We start from the raw sequence: 16,856 nt of genomic DNA on the forward strand, positions 1-16,856 counted from the left end.
GGAAACTGGGGAACGCCTCGGGCTGGAACGATTAGACACACACACACTACGCTGCAGCAGCAGATGGAAAGTGGGGAAAGCCCTGGGCTGCAGCGATTGGTCACACATGCCCGTCGATATCCGAGTAGAACCAATCAGCTCGGCTTCCTGCGTTTGACCTGACCCCTTCATGCATCGTAATTGAATATTTCAAATGGGAGGCCGAGGAGGAGAGAGAAGACAAGGGGAGGAAGAGAGCCTCATAATCTATGAAACCTTTCTATTTCAAATAGACGGCGAGTCTCTTCACTGTCGACACTCACCACTGTAACAAAACAACGGGTTGAATTGTGACAATAAAAACAACTTTAAAAGGTATCCCACAAAGAATACAAAAATGTAATATACACAATATTCCTTTGAAATATACTATGTACTGTAAATTTCTGTTTCTCTTTTAGAAGAACACAGTTTGAACCTATAATATACTATAAATATGCAGTTACAAGATCTTTGACACATAAGGACATCTGGTGTATTTTGGAAGTATGTGATTAAAGAAGTTTACTGGAATTAATTATGTAATTTGGTAAAGATTTACAGGGAAAATTATTTTCATTTTCAATAAATCTGCATATTATTTCTCAGATTCAGTTTAAAATCATATGTGACAAATAAAAGCAGCAAATCCTCTTATGTGAGAATCTGGAAATGGAAAATGTTTTTATTGAATTTTTCGTTTCGCTTGCTAATTATTCTGAAACGATGACGATGACTTTACCTGGTGTCATTCATTATGCATTTATTATAGAAAACTTTACTCTTTATTTACTGCATGTTTAATTGTGTGCTTGCTTTTAGACAAATTTCACATTTCTGTGTGTCCGGCCAGACACTATAAATGATGCATCAATTAACTGAAATAAAAAAAGACAAGTGTTCCTGGTGAACAGCCTCTATTTTAAGTATAGCATCTCATCACATAGTTATTTTTAGAAAACCTCTCGGAAATTAATCAGAAATTACTGACCTGTAAAACAGATATTCAGTTCTTTTCTCAAGAAGGAAATCTGGGCCTTAACATGTATTTTCTGCTGCTGAATCCCAGCTGATGACTTAACTGTCTGGACATATCGTTTCATTTCCTGTGTGTGAATCATGTAGTCGTAGTGACCAATCCCCCTTGTTGCAATTAGAGCTTTTTCACAGAGCTAGCGTGTGTGTGTGTGTGTGTGTGGCTGTGAGCAGCTCTCCCCCCGTCGTGCAGAAGCAGACAGAGGGACGGGACCACCGGCCGACCGGATCCCTGCCTGTCAGCAAGTAGCACTCCTCTAGGAACCCAGACCAGGAGGTGTTGACGGCACTGGAGGAAAGCCACTTGGTATCCACACCTGACACACACACACACACACACTCATTTGTATATATGTATATATATATATATATATATATATATATATACACACAAACACAGGCGTCCCCAAGAGCAGTGTTCACTCCAGCACATCTGGAGGAAGCATCTCTACACACACAGCAGAGAGAAAAATAGGCTTCGACCGACTCTCCTGGCTTTAATCATACTTAAGGGTTAAAAATAGATTGGAAAACCAAACTTACCAAATAGATTTTGTGGCTCTGATGGCAGAGGGACGTGGAATTTTAATTTCAGGTGATCCAACTCTTGGCAGAGATGACTGACAGCAGTTGGATCACCTGGGGTCAGTGTTTTTTCAGATAACTCCAAACGACCGAGGACGCGAAGAAGCATGTGCGTAATGGAGACTTGTGTCAGTCTGGGGGCGCTGATGATGATTGTGAATGTAGTTAAGTGCGTGCTGATGATGATTAGGAAAGACACAAAAAGGGGTCAGAGGTGGCTGAGTGTCACTCCGGAGGACTCCCGTCAGCTACGGGGCTGTTCATGTATAGAAATGTGTGTAAGTGTGTGTGTGTGTGTGTGTGTGTGTGCTTGGACAGCACCTGTAATGGCTCCCAGCTGAGTCTCGCCTCCCCCCCTGGGATGTGCTGAACTGTGTGTGTGTGTGTGTGTGTGTGTGTGTGTGTGTGTGTGTGTGTGTGTGTTTGTAGTGTGTGTGTGTGTATTGGTGTGTGTGTAATAAGGCACTGGCATGCGAGCGGCAGAGGGCCGCTTCCTCTACAGGTGACACCTTTGACCTCTCATCTGTTCCCTGTTGGAGGACAGAAAGAGGAGGGGTAGTGAGATGGAAAAAGGAGGGAAAGAGAGGCATGTTGGGATGCATACTTTGCCCAGAACACGACTATAACCTGACACAAAAAAAGTGACAAGTAAAACGTGTTGAAAAAACTTTTAATGACTCCCTGTCTTTGCAGCCGCTTGAGCCGTTTACTGCGACATGCAGAAAAACTCAAACATATTCCAGCTTCCTCCAAAGCAATAATCCCCACCACACAATACAAAGAAGTTTGAGTTTCAGCACCTAAAGCCAAAACACAAACAAACAACACATCATCAGTCAGGTAGGACACAGCAGTCACAACACAAGCATGCTCCTAGCGATCAGTCAGTGAAGCAGGCAGTAAATAAATATTGCTCTTTACATTTTATATACAGTGTATACCCACTTTGGAATGATGTATTAGCTATTAAGTAGTACACAAGTGGGTTTTTTTTCCTCAACAATTTGTGAGACAAAAAAAAAATCCCCTTCAGATCCAACATGTGCCACCTTTAAATAAAGAAACAGCATTGCTGAGCCAATACATTATCAGAATAAATGTTAAATATAAGTGTGCAAATGAACGTTTTTATGTATGGAGGACTGCGTGTGATGCAGCGTTTGCGAGGGGCTGTAAACATCCCGCTTCTTCCTCTCGGCCCCTTTTCCTGCTGTTAGACGGCTTCCTCCACTTCTCTCGACAGAACAAACCTGGAACGCGGAGCTTCCAGGCACATGGCACCTTTTGTTTGTTGTTGTTTACTCTCCGCTCCGTCGCTCCCCGCTCTCCTCCCTCCTCCGCGATCTTGTTATTTTTCCGACATCACTACGACACCTGGTCTCGCAGCCTGGACAGCCTCTGGGAGAGCTCGTCCTGTTGATGACGACAACCAAACGGGTGAGAACAGTGAGGGGGAGGGCGCTCTAGAAAATGCAGAGAGTCACTCAACCCTTTTGTAGACTCGAGAGGCGAAGTGTGTAGTTATGTCCTTTCACAAACAGCGGACGTGGTCACCGTGATTCATGTTAATTACAATGGACTCCAGTGGTGAGTTTTCCATATGAGAAACATATCTAAACATCTTGAGGAACAACTCAAACACTTCCTGCCACATGGTCCGCGTTTCCGCTGTCGATTGTGTTTCATCACAATGCTCCACACTACTTCTGTGTCGCACTATGACTATCTGTGAATGCCAGCCATTGCTGGTGAAACTGTTTACAGTTATGCTGTATATATTTATATTTAAAGCTGGCCACAGACGATGATCTGAAAAAAAGTAATGTTTAAGAGCCACCTATCCAATGGTAGCAGGCGAGCGCTTCAGTGGAGTATGACTTTAAATTGAGATTTCAGTGAGAATAGTTCATGAGTAACAATAAGACAATGAAGATGATGTGTGAATTCTGTTCTGGGATATAAGACTTTTTTTTTAAACTAGAGATAGTATAATAATAAGAGTGGATGTGTTACCTGCTCTGTCGATGCCACAGATGAAGCCAGGGAGGAAGTCTGGCCTGCAGGAAGCTCCAGGTTTAGATCCAACCTTAAAAAAAAAAAGAAGTCTTTAAAAGCAATTAATTTAGTGTCTCTTTTTAAAGGTTCATTTGTTTATTTTAAAAGTAGGTACAGTTTGTTTTTTTCTAATTCCCTGCATTTATGTTTCTCCTCCATCAATGTTACAGCTCTTGTCATTTCAGTTTTCAGACCGATTGGAGGTCTACTCACCCCGCTTCATCAGCCATCTCATGCAACAGCGTGTCCACTTCATTCTAGGGGCCGGCACAAGCAAACAACAATATGTGTTTAGAGGATTCAGCCAGGGACTTAACACCAAGCAGCCACGTGTGTGTGTGTGTGTGTGTGTGTGTATTCCAGAGGACGGCACTCATCACCTGAGGTGTCGTCAGAGTGGTGGTGTTGCCCATCGTGTCCTCCATCTGAGCTGTTTGCACGTCAAGAGTTTCAAACTGGTTCTCAAACTTGTCCATTAACGCGGAGATCTGTAGAGAAAGAGGAGATCTCAAACCAACATATTTTGTTTCAATTCGTTTTGTCTGTCAGCGCTCACGTATGCAACTCTTTTTACCTTCTCCAAGTTCATACTTTTCAGTGTGGACTCCATAGACTTGACCACTCCAGACATGGATTTAGATACCTGGGCAAAAAAACAAAAACAACACATCAAATAAAGTCTCATTTATTACTGGTCCTAATAGGTAAAAATACATTTAAAAAAGGATCAGGGTATTTGAAGTCAGACAGAGAGAAGCTGTTGACATAGCAACGCTTGAAGTGCTGTACCCTTATATTTCCACTAGGTGTCACTTTCACCTTTTTAACCAAGACACCTTGTCATGACTACCTCTCCTCATAGCATCTCTAATACCTCAAAGACAACCCTGAATAAGGACAAATCTTCTCAAAACTAATTTGCCAATAGTTGATCAAATTATGGTAAAGGGGTTTATTATCAGTGCTGTTGTGTTCATGTCTTATGAGACAGGCAGCAGTTTTACAACAACATAGAGAGGTGTTTTTCAGCTGTACACCATCACACACATTTCTATAGACGCTATTAAGTTATATTCTATGAAATGATGCCTGTCGTATACAGTGAATCTGAATTAGACTCTTTTAATGAGGCTCTCATAAAAGCAAGAAGTTAATAGCCTAAAGTCTGAAGCACATCTAATGACATTATGTAATTGTCGGCTTTTTGTTCGCATGTCAGAGAGCCTTTTCTTTTTGCTCACTCTCCCTCCCCCTGTCTCCTTTGTATGGGACTTGTTTTGACAACTTTGGACCCCGATATGGGTTTACTCTGCAGCTCTTCGCCTCCTGTAATAAGATGTAGATCTCAAAATATACACTTTGAAAACTACATGACCAGTGAAACACCTGGTGAATATAAACACCGATATATATTGCAGTTGCATCAGGTAAAAGCCATGCGGTTTCTACATCTTTACAAGGGGCTGGGCGTGTTTTTCTCTCGTTGTCATTTACCTGCTGTGCTACGTAACATCACAAAGCAAGGCAAGTCTTCCACAAAACATTGACCTGCAAGCCTGACCTGGTTCATCGTGACAGCGGTCTGGACCCTAGAAGCCACGGCGTCCACACGTGCACTCATCCTCAAGAAGTTAATGGACTGGTGCTTCTGACGGATGGCATTCTCTGCGTGGATCTTGGCTGCCTCCATATTGCCCTTCTGGATAGCCTGAGAATCAAAGGAAGTAGGAGAACATACACTAACACAGAGTATACCTGCACTTTATCATCAGCTTGTCCCAGCATCCGTGGTCTCTGATAAATGCACACTGTTATAAGCCAACCTGCTTAACTTTGGCCTTTTCTGCCCTTTCGTCTTTATCACATTTCTTGGAGTTGCGTTGCAGCTCCTTGGCAGCAAACTTGAGGTTGAACAAGTGTTCTGTATGGCTGGTCAAGGAATAGTTTTTTGTAGTAATGGTAATACACTTGAATTATGAGAATATATGAGCATAAATTTTAGGACATTGAGCTAATTCAACCCAAATCAGTGCAGACAAGAGTAACTGTTTTTTTCCTAAACAACTCAATATGTAATCAAAGAGTCATGAAATTAGTTAGGCGAGCTAGCAAGCACACCAATGTTTTCCTTCATCAGTGAATGACTGGGCAGATGTTGCACGCTATGGAATAACAAGATTAGCTATCAAAGCCATCTTACATTCGGCTAGCTAACGTTACTGCTAGTCAACTGTACATCTAACGGTATGTATCTTAGTTAGACTACGCAGGAAAGGATACTCTCCATTTTCGACATGATGCAGGTCTCTTTCTGAGACAACCACTCAGACTTGTTATGCACAGATTATTACCCAGAATAGTTTGTTTTGATGTTTTTTCAAGCGATCGTATCTTCAACCACTGTAGCTAGACAGGAGGCTTCACTTGTGCGTACTTCCGCATTTGCTTTATTGCGTTTGCCACTTGGCAGAGCGGCAGTAACGTTATTGCATTTGTCTTGAAGACAAAACGACTGTCTCGTGTTGGAACATATTTTCCTTCGGGAGAGCTTTTGTAATTTATTCAGGCAATAAACAAATACCTGTACGTGTACTAAACGTTTGGAAATTGGTGTGTGGGGATGTCTCCAATATGACGCATGCGCAGCAACTATTCCCGAATATTCCTTCATATATTTATCCGTTTATATTATATACCTGGCCTATGAGTTTATTTTACATAAATTATAAACTATTAAATAAATACGTCCATATGCGATATGATTTGTGGCCCGTAGAATACAGGGTCGATTTGCTGGTACGATGGCTGGAACCTTCCTATATACAGTCTATGGACTGGCCCCATAGACATGGAGCTAGACCGTGAGACGTGAACCATCTTGACGTACTTTCATCTTTGAATTCAATCGCCGCTGTCTGCTTTCACCGTCGTCACACGGTCACGATTTTGCATGGCGTTCTCGCGCCTCATACGTCACAACCGTTTGAGCGGTGGACGGACGCGCGTGTCCAAAGCAGACAAGTTCCATCCAGGCTAAAAATAGTTTGTACCCGGTATCGGTAGGTTGTGGTACACGTCTAGTGACGCAATTTGTGCTCCTTTTTTTTTTTCCTCGGTGAGGGAGTAAATTGACCTTTTCTACCGAGACACTCGCTGTGTGCCTGGACGCTTTTAATGCAACGTTTATTTTCTACTTTACTTTTGATGCAATAACGTTGTTGTAGCATCTGTATTTGTTTTAGTATCGTTTGGGCTGGCCTGCGGGCTGACGGTAACATATGGGGGGGGGGGGGGGGGGGGGCTAGTTGATGTGGAAGAGATGAAACAGACTGCAAGAAAATGCAGCATGAGGGGAAAAGGGATTATTGGTTGTCCAGAGAGAAGAAGGTTCCGGTGTGTGCGTGCACCGGCCAGCCGAAGGGGGCTGGGGGTGGGGGGGATTAACGACTGGCTCAGGGGGAGGGAGCAGCATGGATGAGTCATACTGTGTATATATATATATATATATATATACTCTGTGTAGACACGGCACCAGATAGAAGGATGTGTGCGTGAGCCAGAGTGAAGAAGTGAATGAGAAGGGTTTTTTACATACGCTCCCCAAAAAAACTAGCCCACACGTTCACGTTTGAGCTCGCTACATAACACAAACACAGAGGTCCTGGCCTCAACCGCAGCACGGCCATGTTGTAACATTAAGGTGAAACTTGTCCGTTTCGACCCAAAACAACGGTGCGCGTGCATTCGGCCGGTTTACTTCTTTAAGGTCTGAGGCTTTAGCTAAAAGTTCCCTCACTCTTAAATGGTCACACATTTGAATTATAATACACCTGTTAACGCCCCCCGCGCCACCACCACAACACACAACTTCCCCATAGCCTAATTGTTGTACTTCTGTGTGTACACACACACACACACACACACACACACACACTCCCCAGTCATGACTGAATGACGGCAGGTCGCTATGGAAACTGCGTTACGCTCCGGGCGGCCGGAGAGAGAAAACAAGAGCGCGAGGACTCGTTTCAGTCTTCATTTCAGCACCACGCGAGCTCCTGGACAGCGCCCGGATGAACTCTCGCACAGATTCTAGCCTCGCATGCCTCGTGAGGGACAGAGCCGCATCAGCACCGAGTCTAACCGGAGAGGGTAGGGACTTCGAAAGCAAAACAGACCCACGTTCAACGGACCTGAAGCTCGGTGGAGACCCACGGTTCGATTCTGTCACGTCAGGAGCCAGTCGCTCCCTCTAATGCCACAGCAACAGGTAAGAACCCTCCGTAAAGTTAGATCATTCACTTTTGTGTGTGTGTGTGCCCGCACGGAGTTTACACGCCAGTGTTTAATGTGTTTTTAATCATGATGCTCAGAAGTGCGTCTGCCCTTCAGCCTGACGGGCACTTAATTGCGGTTAATTGCCCTCATCTGGTATCGGAGGAGTGAGTATAAGTGCGTGATGAGGTGATTAAAGTGAAGACCAGCAGGGCTCTGGATCAGTTCCTGTACAGTTTTTAGGCAGCGGTGGACTGTGAAACAGAAGGCACACAATACAGCCTCCAGTTGTTCATTTTATGGGGAAACAACTTTCATTATTGGCCAGATCATCCTCCAGTTGACTACAACACCGCTACACTGTTGTTGTTTACTGTTGGTGATCCTTGCACTACTGTGTAGTTTAGTTAGCTAATTTAATTTAATACCATTCTATTTTATTGTATATACTCATTTTTTTTTTGCACTTTTATTATTTTCTTTTCTTTAAATGTATTATGTTCTGCTGTTATTTTATTGTATGGTATATATTGAGCATTGTTCATACTTAATGTTTTTATGTTTACTCTGTAACTTCGTTTGCTGCTGCTACAAACAAATTTCCCCCTAGGGATGAATAAAGTATCTATCTATCTATCTATCTATCTATCTATCTATCTATCTATCTATCTATCTATTATTTTTTATACCAGCACTGTCAGGGCACAGGTTTGTGACATTTTACAAGAACCTAGACTCATACATATTTTAAACAACATTTCTGGTCAGCATACATTGCAATCATATTTTGTACCACAACAAACACTGAGTTGTTGCCTTCTATTGTTCATGGGATCATGACGTGAATGGAAGAGAAGAACTTTTTTTTTTTTTTTAGATGTACAGCACAATATCACTGTATAATAATACATTTAAAAAAAAGTCAGGGACACAGGGCTATTCTGTTTTTTCTTTACACAGGACAGGCTTATTTGTTTTCCTGTATACTTAAAGATGTTACATCCTATACAGAGCATAGTGTTTGTTTATTTTAGATTTAGTCCAGCGCATATGAGACCCTCCGTCGTCGTGTGTGTTGGCTTCTCAGTGGCCATAGATTATGTGAGAGCTGAGCCGATACGCCTGGATGAGTCACTCAGGCTGCAAGTTTGCAGAAGAGTGCGAAAGGGGAGGGGGAGGGATCTGTGTGTGTGCGTGTGTGTGTGTGTGTGTGTGTGTGTGTGTGTGTGTGTGTGTGTGTGTGTGTGTGTGTGTGTGTGTGTGTGTAGGGGGGGGGGGCATGGACTAGATGGAAAACAGTCCCGCAGTGTCTCTCTGCCTCCTCAACACATTGTTTCATAGGACCATGTGTCAACACCTCACTGTGTTTATTGGCTCTGGACGTATGATGTACTGCTTTTTGCAACTTGAAGTTCACCGTGACAAAGTGTAGCACTGAGAGACATCTCATCCACAACAGATTTTGAGGAGCTTCGTGTTCTCAGACTCAACTTCTTTGTCTTCTGGTAAGCACACTCAGTTCTTTTTTTCCCCCCAGTGAGCAGAGAGGTTGCCTTTTGTAGCTTTACAGAGGCTGCGGAGTAAAGCGCTGCTCTTCAGTAGTTGTTGAATTGTGTGCGACATGGATTAGAAGATTTGAAAAAAAAAAAAATCTCTCCCTGTAATAGATAGTTTGTGGTTATTACAGAGTATAGCTCTCTGATGTCTGACAAACTGTGACCAGAAAGCATCCCATTACTGCTCATTAGTTTCCCAATGTTTACCCTGCTGGTATTGACAAATCATAGCAATCAGCAGCATTCAGCTGCAGCACTGACTGACATGTATTGATTAAAGCAAACAATAGATCATAATGGGCTGCTGTGAACCACGTAGCACAAGCACTCACTCCCTGAAAACACTTTTACATGCGCCCCACTAACACACGCTCAATCATAGAACAGTGACTCCTCTGACTGACTTGGTTAGGCAAATGTTGTTTGGCTTATTGGAAAATATGTCCAGTTTGCAGGAGATTGATTGATGGAGTCTGGAGGGTGAAGGCTGTGTGCGTATAACTGCCAGGAGGATTACACATGTGAAAGCCAAACAAACAATAATTACCTGATATTAAATCCTACTTTATTCCAATTTGTTTTACAGTTTACAAAAGGTGTTATACAAATGCTCATGTGCACTCACCAAATGTGTGCTGGGGTCTTTGTTTGCAATGCATACAAATCATGTGCTGCACGCACGCACAAAAACAGATGTGTGTCTTTAATTAGTGACGTTGGTGTGATTAATGCAGTCTGCTGGTGATGACTCATTCAGCTTAACCCTTGCTGTTCTGGTGGAAACAATCAATAAACAAAGATTTACACTGCCTTTACAAGTCATTATAATGATTATTATCATCATGTTAGTGTATTAATAATACACACTATTATTGTAAGTACATTTTTTATTGTTATTACTTGTGTGTTTTTTAAAAGAATCAAATCAGATGTGACTGTGATGCACCGCAAAGAAAGGGACCAAGAGATGTGATATAAGTCTTGGGTGGTGAATAATATAATGTGTTTCATATTCTGTGATTTTAGTGAAACTCGTCCTCTTAATTTGTTGTGATCTGGTTGAGCAGTGGAAGACTATTTATGCAAAGCACATCTACGTGGATCGCTCCATGTGTCCGCTTGTCAACACAGCAGTTACATTAGCATTGTGGAAAAGCTGTCAGCCAAGCTGTGACTTGCAGACAGCAGACTGGCAGGGAGTGTGCACATGAGTGTGAGAGAGTGCTAAGTGTGTGTGTGTGTGTGTGTGTGTGTGTGTGTGTGTGTGTGTGTGTGTGTGTGTGTGTGTGTGAGAGAGAGAGAGATAAACACATAGCACAGTTTGTATGGGAGTTGTAATAAACTCTCATTGTCGTCCTCCCTCCTTCCCTCCAGGGCAGCAGCATGTCTGAAACTAAATCCAATCAGCGGTTCCACAGTCTGAACGCTGAGCAGGTGGAGGTGCTCCACCAGGTTTTATCAGAGGCGGTCCCAATCCACGGCCGCGGGAACTTCCCCACATTGGAGCTGCGTCCACGAGACATCATCATAGCCGTGCGGGCCAGGCTGCAGCAGCAGGGGATCGCGGTGAGAGACATCCGTCTGAATGGCTCCACAGCCAGCCACGTCCTCGTCCGAGACAACGGAACGAGCTACAAGGACCTGGATATCATCTTTGGAGTGGAGCTGCCCAGTCAGGAGGAGTTCCAGGTATGACCACTGTACTGCTGGGTTAGGACAAATTAAGCAAGTCGATGTAATAAGAGCAGAGCAATTCAGTTCAGTCCCCTGCATTCATCCTGTTGTTGAGCACAGCAGTGAATCTCTACTACCTCTAGTCTAGGGTGTGTTGCTTTATTGATAGTAGTGTTATTGCAATCCTAATCAAACTTTAATTGTAGAACATTATACCATTAGGATGAATCAATACTTGCTACAATATTTTGTAGCTGCATTATACAGAAACAGTTCAATGATACGAGGAAAAATTGCACTCAGGTTGCAGTCATTACTTGTAGCTGTCATGTTGTTGACCTTTCCTCCTCACAGGTGATCAAGGAGTCAGTGCTGGGCTGCTTGCTAGATTGCCTACCTGCTGGGGTCAACAGGGAGCGGATCAGCAGCTCCACAATGAAGGAGGCCTACGTCCAGAAGATGGTCAAGGTCTTCAACGAGCACGACCGCTGGAGCCTCATCTCCCTCTCAAACAACAGCGGCAAAAACCTGGAGCTCAAATTTGTGAGCACGCTGAGGCGGCAGTTTGAGTTCAGCGTCGACTCCTTCCAGATCATTCTGGATCGTCTCCTGGAGTCCTACATGCAGCAGGAGTCACAGCACAAACATAGCACTGTCGATCTTAAGGGCCAGCCTGCAGAGAATCAGAATAAAGACTCTACTTCTCTGATCAAACAGGCCGCTGCTCCAGAAACAGAGAAGTCCTCTGGTAGAGACCTGTCCAGCAAAGAGGGGGCACATATCAGCCAGACACATCAGAGAGATGAGGTGCACGAAAAAAAGTCCCAGACAGAACTCTCACAAGAAACTCAACATTCAAACCAGACAAAACACTCCGAAGTTGAAAAAGACAACCAAGTGAAAGCACCAGTGGAGCTGGAAGAAGCGTCAGAACACAAAGAAACCTTCAATGAGACAGACTTCTCTGACCAGACATCTCCAAACCTTTTGTCAGAAGAGAGACAAACTTCTGAGAAAGCTGAACCACCAAGTCAGATCGAGCTCAGGCATAAGCCGGAGCTCTCAGACGAGACTGAAGGCTCGACAAAGGTAGAACAGTCGGAGCAAACCCAGCCCTGCGATGACCAACAGATGGCACAAGCAGATCATAAACCACTCTCTGTCAAGAAAGAACAATCCAACCACACAAAACCCCCCGATGAACAGGAAGTACTCACAGAGCAGACGGGGCAGTCCGAACTGCCAGAAACCTCAAACGAAACTCAGACGGAGTCTCTGAACCTGCCAGAAGAGTGTCACAGTGCAGACTCTTTTCCGTGTTTCAGTGAGGATCAGAGAAGCGATGATGAAAATAAAACGCAACATGTGACTGAAGCAGGCTCTAGCACATCTTCACATGCAAAGAAAGAGACACAGTTGGCAGATGAAAGAAAAGTAGAAACAGACATCGGCGAGCGAGCAGACACAAAAAATGACACAGAAAGAAGTGAGATGACAGAAGAGATTTTGGCATCAGAAGCAAAGAACGTAGAAGACACACAGGGTATCGATTGTTCCTGCTCCACCTCTTCCATGTCGCTTACACTTCACAACACTGAGCCTGCTGGTACACAAGATACATTGGAGACTCACAGCACATTACACACAGATGAAACCCCCAACGCACTTGATGCCGTCAGCCCTCCAGATACTCAGGATATTTTACCTGCACCACCTGGCCTTGTTTCTGACAAAAAGACCTCCTCCTCCTCTCCCTCTTGTAAGGCCTCAGAGAGACTATCTAGCATGGTGGTGCTCAAACACTCCTCTCCCAAACCCCCTCGGAGGATGTGTAGGAAGGTAAGCCCCATTCCCAGTCCAGTCTCTGAAAGCGAACCTGTCCTAGCACCTTGTCCGGATCCAAACCCCTGCCCGAGCCCTGAACCTGAGATAGATTTTAACCCAAAGCCAACAGCTCCCAGTTCAGACCCTACAACTACCCCAACATTCAGTACCTCTGCTAAAACAAACCCTGGGTCTGAACCGACCCCTTCCTTAAACCTAGACCTTACCTCAGCTCCTGATCCAGCCCCCGATATGATCTCCACCTCTGCTGTGGATCCCATGTCTGGTTTATCTCAAGAGCCCTTGTCCCCTCAGCTAATCACGGAGAGTTTGTGTGAGACAAGTCTTCAGAGCCTAAAAGAGACGCTGTCTACACATCTGGCTTCTGATGATCAAAGCCAGTCCCCCCATAGCGAAACCGTCCATGCACCCAAACAATCAGAGCCTCTTGACTCAGCGGACCCAGTAGCTCCACGCACCGATGCGTCCGGCTCAAACACCCCAGTACCTGCACATACCTTAGAACTTGAGCTCAGTGATGAAGATGAGAACAGCGAACCCGGGAGGAACACGGTGGACTTGAATCAGCCAAACGGTAGCCCGCAAGAGACCACGCTTAGTTCACCCTCCTCTCCTCACCGTGAGAGCCCCCCTGTTTCCTGTCTATCCCCTCCTGTGCTGAGTCTCTCCCCTCCCTGTTTCACTCCCTCGCCCCCCAGCCTCAGCCCTCCCCTATGTCTGACCCCTCCCCCCCACTGCCTCTCATCCACGCTGCTGAACACCGTCAGCCCTGCCACCAGTATTAGCTCTCCGCCCCTGAGTTTCAGCCCGACCTCCTCCGGCCTCAGCTCACCTCCTTACCTCACCCCTCCTATGCTTAGCCTCAGCCCTCCTCCGCTCTGTCTTAGCCCCCCTTCCCCGTGCCTCAGCCCTCCCCTCCTCTGCCTCACTCCGCCGGTGGAGTCAGAGGACCTTGTACCTCAGGTATCTTCAGACATGGAGCCTTTGATAGTGAACACAGACAGCGAGGAACAGATTAAAGAGTCCTCCCCTCAGCCAGGAATTCCTCAAGGACAGTTTGAGGAGAAAAAGGAGCAAGATCATATCTCTTCATTGCCTCAGGTTGCGGAGCCCGTCTCGTTTCCAATCACAATCCCGAGCTCCACCACACATGTGCTGCCTCACTCTCAGTCTGAAGGCCCAGGGGAATCGACCCCTCCAAAAGCCGACGAGGCATCCAGCTCTGTGCCTGAGAACAAAGAGGCCCCTAAGGTGACCGCAGTCATGCCTGAACAGAGCTTTGCTCCTCTGGCTTCTGGCTCGGTCCCTGCTGTCGAGGTCCTGGCAGAGAGCATGTATGGTGACTTTGAGGCCGCCATGGACCACCTGCGCTACCGGCTAATCGCCACCAGGAACCCCGAGGAGATCCGAGGTGGTGGCTTGCTGAAATACAGCAACCTATTGGTCAGGGACTACCGACCAGCCAGCGAGACTCAGATAAAGACACTGGAGCGCTACATGTGCTCGCGCTTTTTCATCGATTTCCCTGACGTGCAGGAGCAGCAGAGGAAGATCCTGTCCTACTTGAAGAACCACTTTATCGGCGAGGAGAGAAGCAAGTACCAGTACCTGATGACGCTACGTCGCGTGGTCGACGACAGCACCGTGTGTCTGATGGGACACGAGCGGCGTCAGACCCTGAACATGATCACGGTGCTGGCGCTGAAGGTTCTAGGAGAGCAGAACATTATCCCCAACACGGACCATGTGACCTGCTTCTACCAGCCAGCCCCGTACCTGGCTGATCCCAGCGCCCCCTATTTAGCAGAGCCCAGCTACTGCAGCTACTTCATCCCCCAAGGGGGATCAACTCTGCTTTACCAACCGTACCCCTTACACCTGCACACACAGACTGGACTGGTCTAAAACACACACGTAATCACGCAAAACACACAATCAAAGCAAAGGGAAGGTGCTTTTCACGAGGAAAGAGCTGGTGAATGAAAATATAATCCAGGGATAAACTGTTTGGTCTATAATAGACCTAAGGGGGTGGGATTGAGTGGGTTTTTACAGTAAACTCTCTGAGTACTCTGTAAGGTTCTAATATGATTATATGTAATTATCTGGGCTTTGTGAGAAATTAATAATTCTTCCGATATTGTTTAAATTCCAGAAAATGCTTTATGCACTGCATGAGTCATAGCCCTTTGGTCTCCACGGGAAACCAGCTGTGCTGTTGACATTCTCACACACACACACACACACACACACACGCACACACACACACATACATACATGAAACTCACACTTCCAGGTTCTTGAATTCTTGTACACTCTTTTCATGTTCTTACTGTGTTGTTCTTAATGGGTTTGTTCAGAATGTGGACCTTGCCTGTGGTTTATATTGTGCATGGATAAATTAGGACTGTTCTCTCACTGCCAAATACTGTGTGACTACTATGCTTCTTAAACAGTTTAATGTAACTTTGTTAATCCTTTACTGAAGGGGTGTATTCTGATAACAACAAAAAAACGAAAAACTGAGGGACAAGTCTACCAGTGTGTACTGTGCTTTCATCATAACACACATGTACGCTCCACACATATACAAACAAACACTGTATACTGTGCGCACACAAAGTTAGACAATGCATGAGTAGCTAAATATATAGATCACATCCTGAAGTCGAAGCAAAGGCTTTTAATTTAATAAGAATCAATCTATTTTTGCAAGACTTTCCAACGTAATACTAAACAGACTGGTTAGCTCCTAGTAAAACGCCAACAACAATGCCTTTGCAATAGACTGTACAGCGTATTGATTACAGTATATCGTGTGCGGATACACTGCATTGTTTTCAGGTAAACTGTGTTAAGATGTAGTGATTGATTCCTTTCCCCTTGTGAAGTCCTTTCTGTAATCATGTGAAGTACTGTACCATCTAGTGTTGATTTGTTTAATGCTGAAGTTTACTCTGTGGAGGTGGTCAGGTTACAACCATCTTTGGGTCATCTCCAAACATGGCAGACGCAGCTCTTTCTAAAACGAAGGGACTGCATTGAAACTGGCGTGACATCTTCTAATTCACGCCGTCAGAATCAACATACAAACAAGTTCAGATCCTCCTCAGACCTGTTTGAATCTAAGTGCAAAGATGCGCAACAGCAACTCTGACCAAAGATGGTTCGGTAGGGAAATCAAGTGCCTCAATGTGAGACATCATTGGCATGTCTTTATCTCACTGCACTGGGGGTGTTAATGGGGTGGGCCTGGGTCGGGTGTGTGTTCAGTTGTTGACCCCTGTCATTGCTGCTCGTTTTGATGTCTTATTTAATGTAGTCCTTTGTTGTAGTTTATTCATGTACGTTTTAATAAAATAAAGGGGAAACTCAACAAACCTTCAGAAATTGAATTCTTTCCAAAGAGAATCCCAACACTTTTTTGGTGTAATTTTGCTCCATCCCCCCCCCTGCCTACGTATCCTCCCTATGATTGCGCTCTGCAATGATCCACTTAAGCGTGACAGTCAAATCACGCGGGTGCCCAGGAGAGCTACCCAAAGCTGTGAAATGATGTCTGTGCGAGGCCTCTTATCATAAATCAACTGTCCTTCAGATGTGTTTGGACCCGAATGACGCACGGTCTACGCAACACAGCAGCCTCAACAACGCGTAAATGTGAGGAGAGTATGGGGTGCGAGGTGTGAGACTGAAACGCTAGACCAAGGGGAGGAGGGGGTCGGTGAGAGTGTGTGTGTGTGTGTGTGTGTGTGTGTGTGTGTGTGTGTGTGTGTGTATGTGTGACTGTGTTTGTGTGTGTGTATGTGTGTG

General features: G+C 45.0%; 2 protein-coding genes across 2 annotated transcripts; one reads left to right on the plus strand and one right to left on the minus strand.

Moving 5' to 3' along the window:
* Positions 1-2,291: 2,291 nt before the first annotated feature.
* On the minus strand, positions 2,292-6,104 carry LOC137875859 (charged multivesicular body protein 1b-like). The gene is made up of 8 exons (XM_068715369.1): positions 5,974-6,104; positions 5,517-5,614; positions 5,255-5,401; positions 4,268-4,336; positions 4,074-4,181; positions 3,907-3,950; positions 3,652-3,724; positions 2,292-3,051 (listed from the first exon to the last, which is right to left on the minus strand). Exons 1-8 carry the CDS (start codon positions 5,987-5,989, stop codon positions 3,004-3,006), a joined length of 603 nt encoding a protein of 200 aa, XP_068571470.1. The 5' UTR covers positions 5,990-6,104; the 3' UTR covers positions 2,292-3,003.
* A 1,559-nt stretch (positions 6,105-7,663) lies between these two features.
* On the plus strand, positions 7,664-16,402 carry LOC137875261 (cell surface glycoprotein 1-like). The gene is made up of 3 exons (XM_068714336.1): positions 7,664-7,963; positions 10,899-11,213; positions 11,553-16,402. Exons 1-3 carry the CDS (start codon positions 7,949-7,951, stop codon positions 14,946-14,948), a joined length of 3,726 nt encoding a protein of 1,241 aa, XP_068570437.1. The 5' UTR covers positions 7,664-7,948; the 3' UTR covers positions 14,949-16,402.
* Positions 16,403-16,856: the final 454 nt, after the last annotated feature.

The sequence above is a fragment of the Cebidichthys violaceus genome, unplaced genomic scaffold (assembly GCF_023349555.1).
Source record: "Cebidichthys violaceus isolate CVI_PGR_0920_01 unplaced genomic scaffold, fCebVio1.0.p SCAF_2, whole genome shotgun sequence".
In the NCBI taxonomy this organism is placed as follows: Eukaryota; Metazoa; Chordata; class Actinopteri; order Perciformes; family Stichaeidae; genus Cebidichthys; species Cebidichthys violaceus.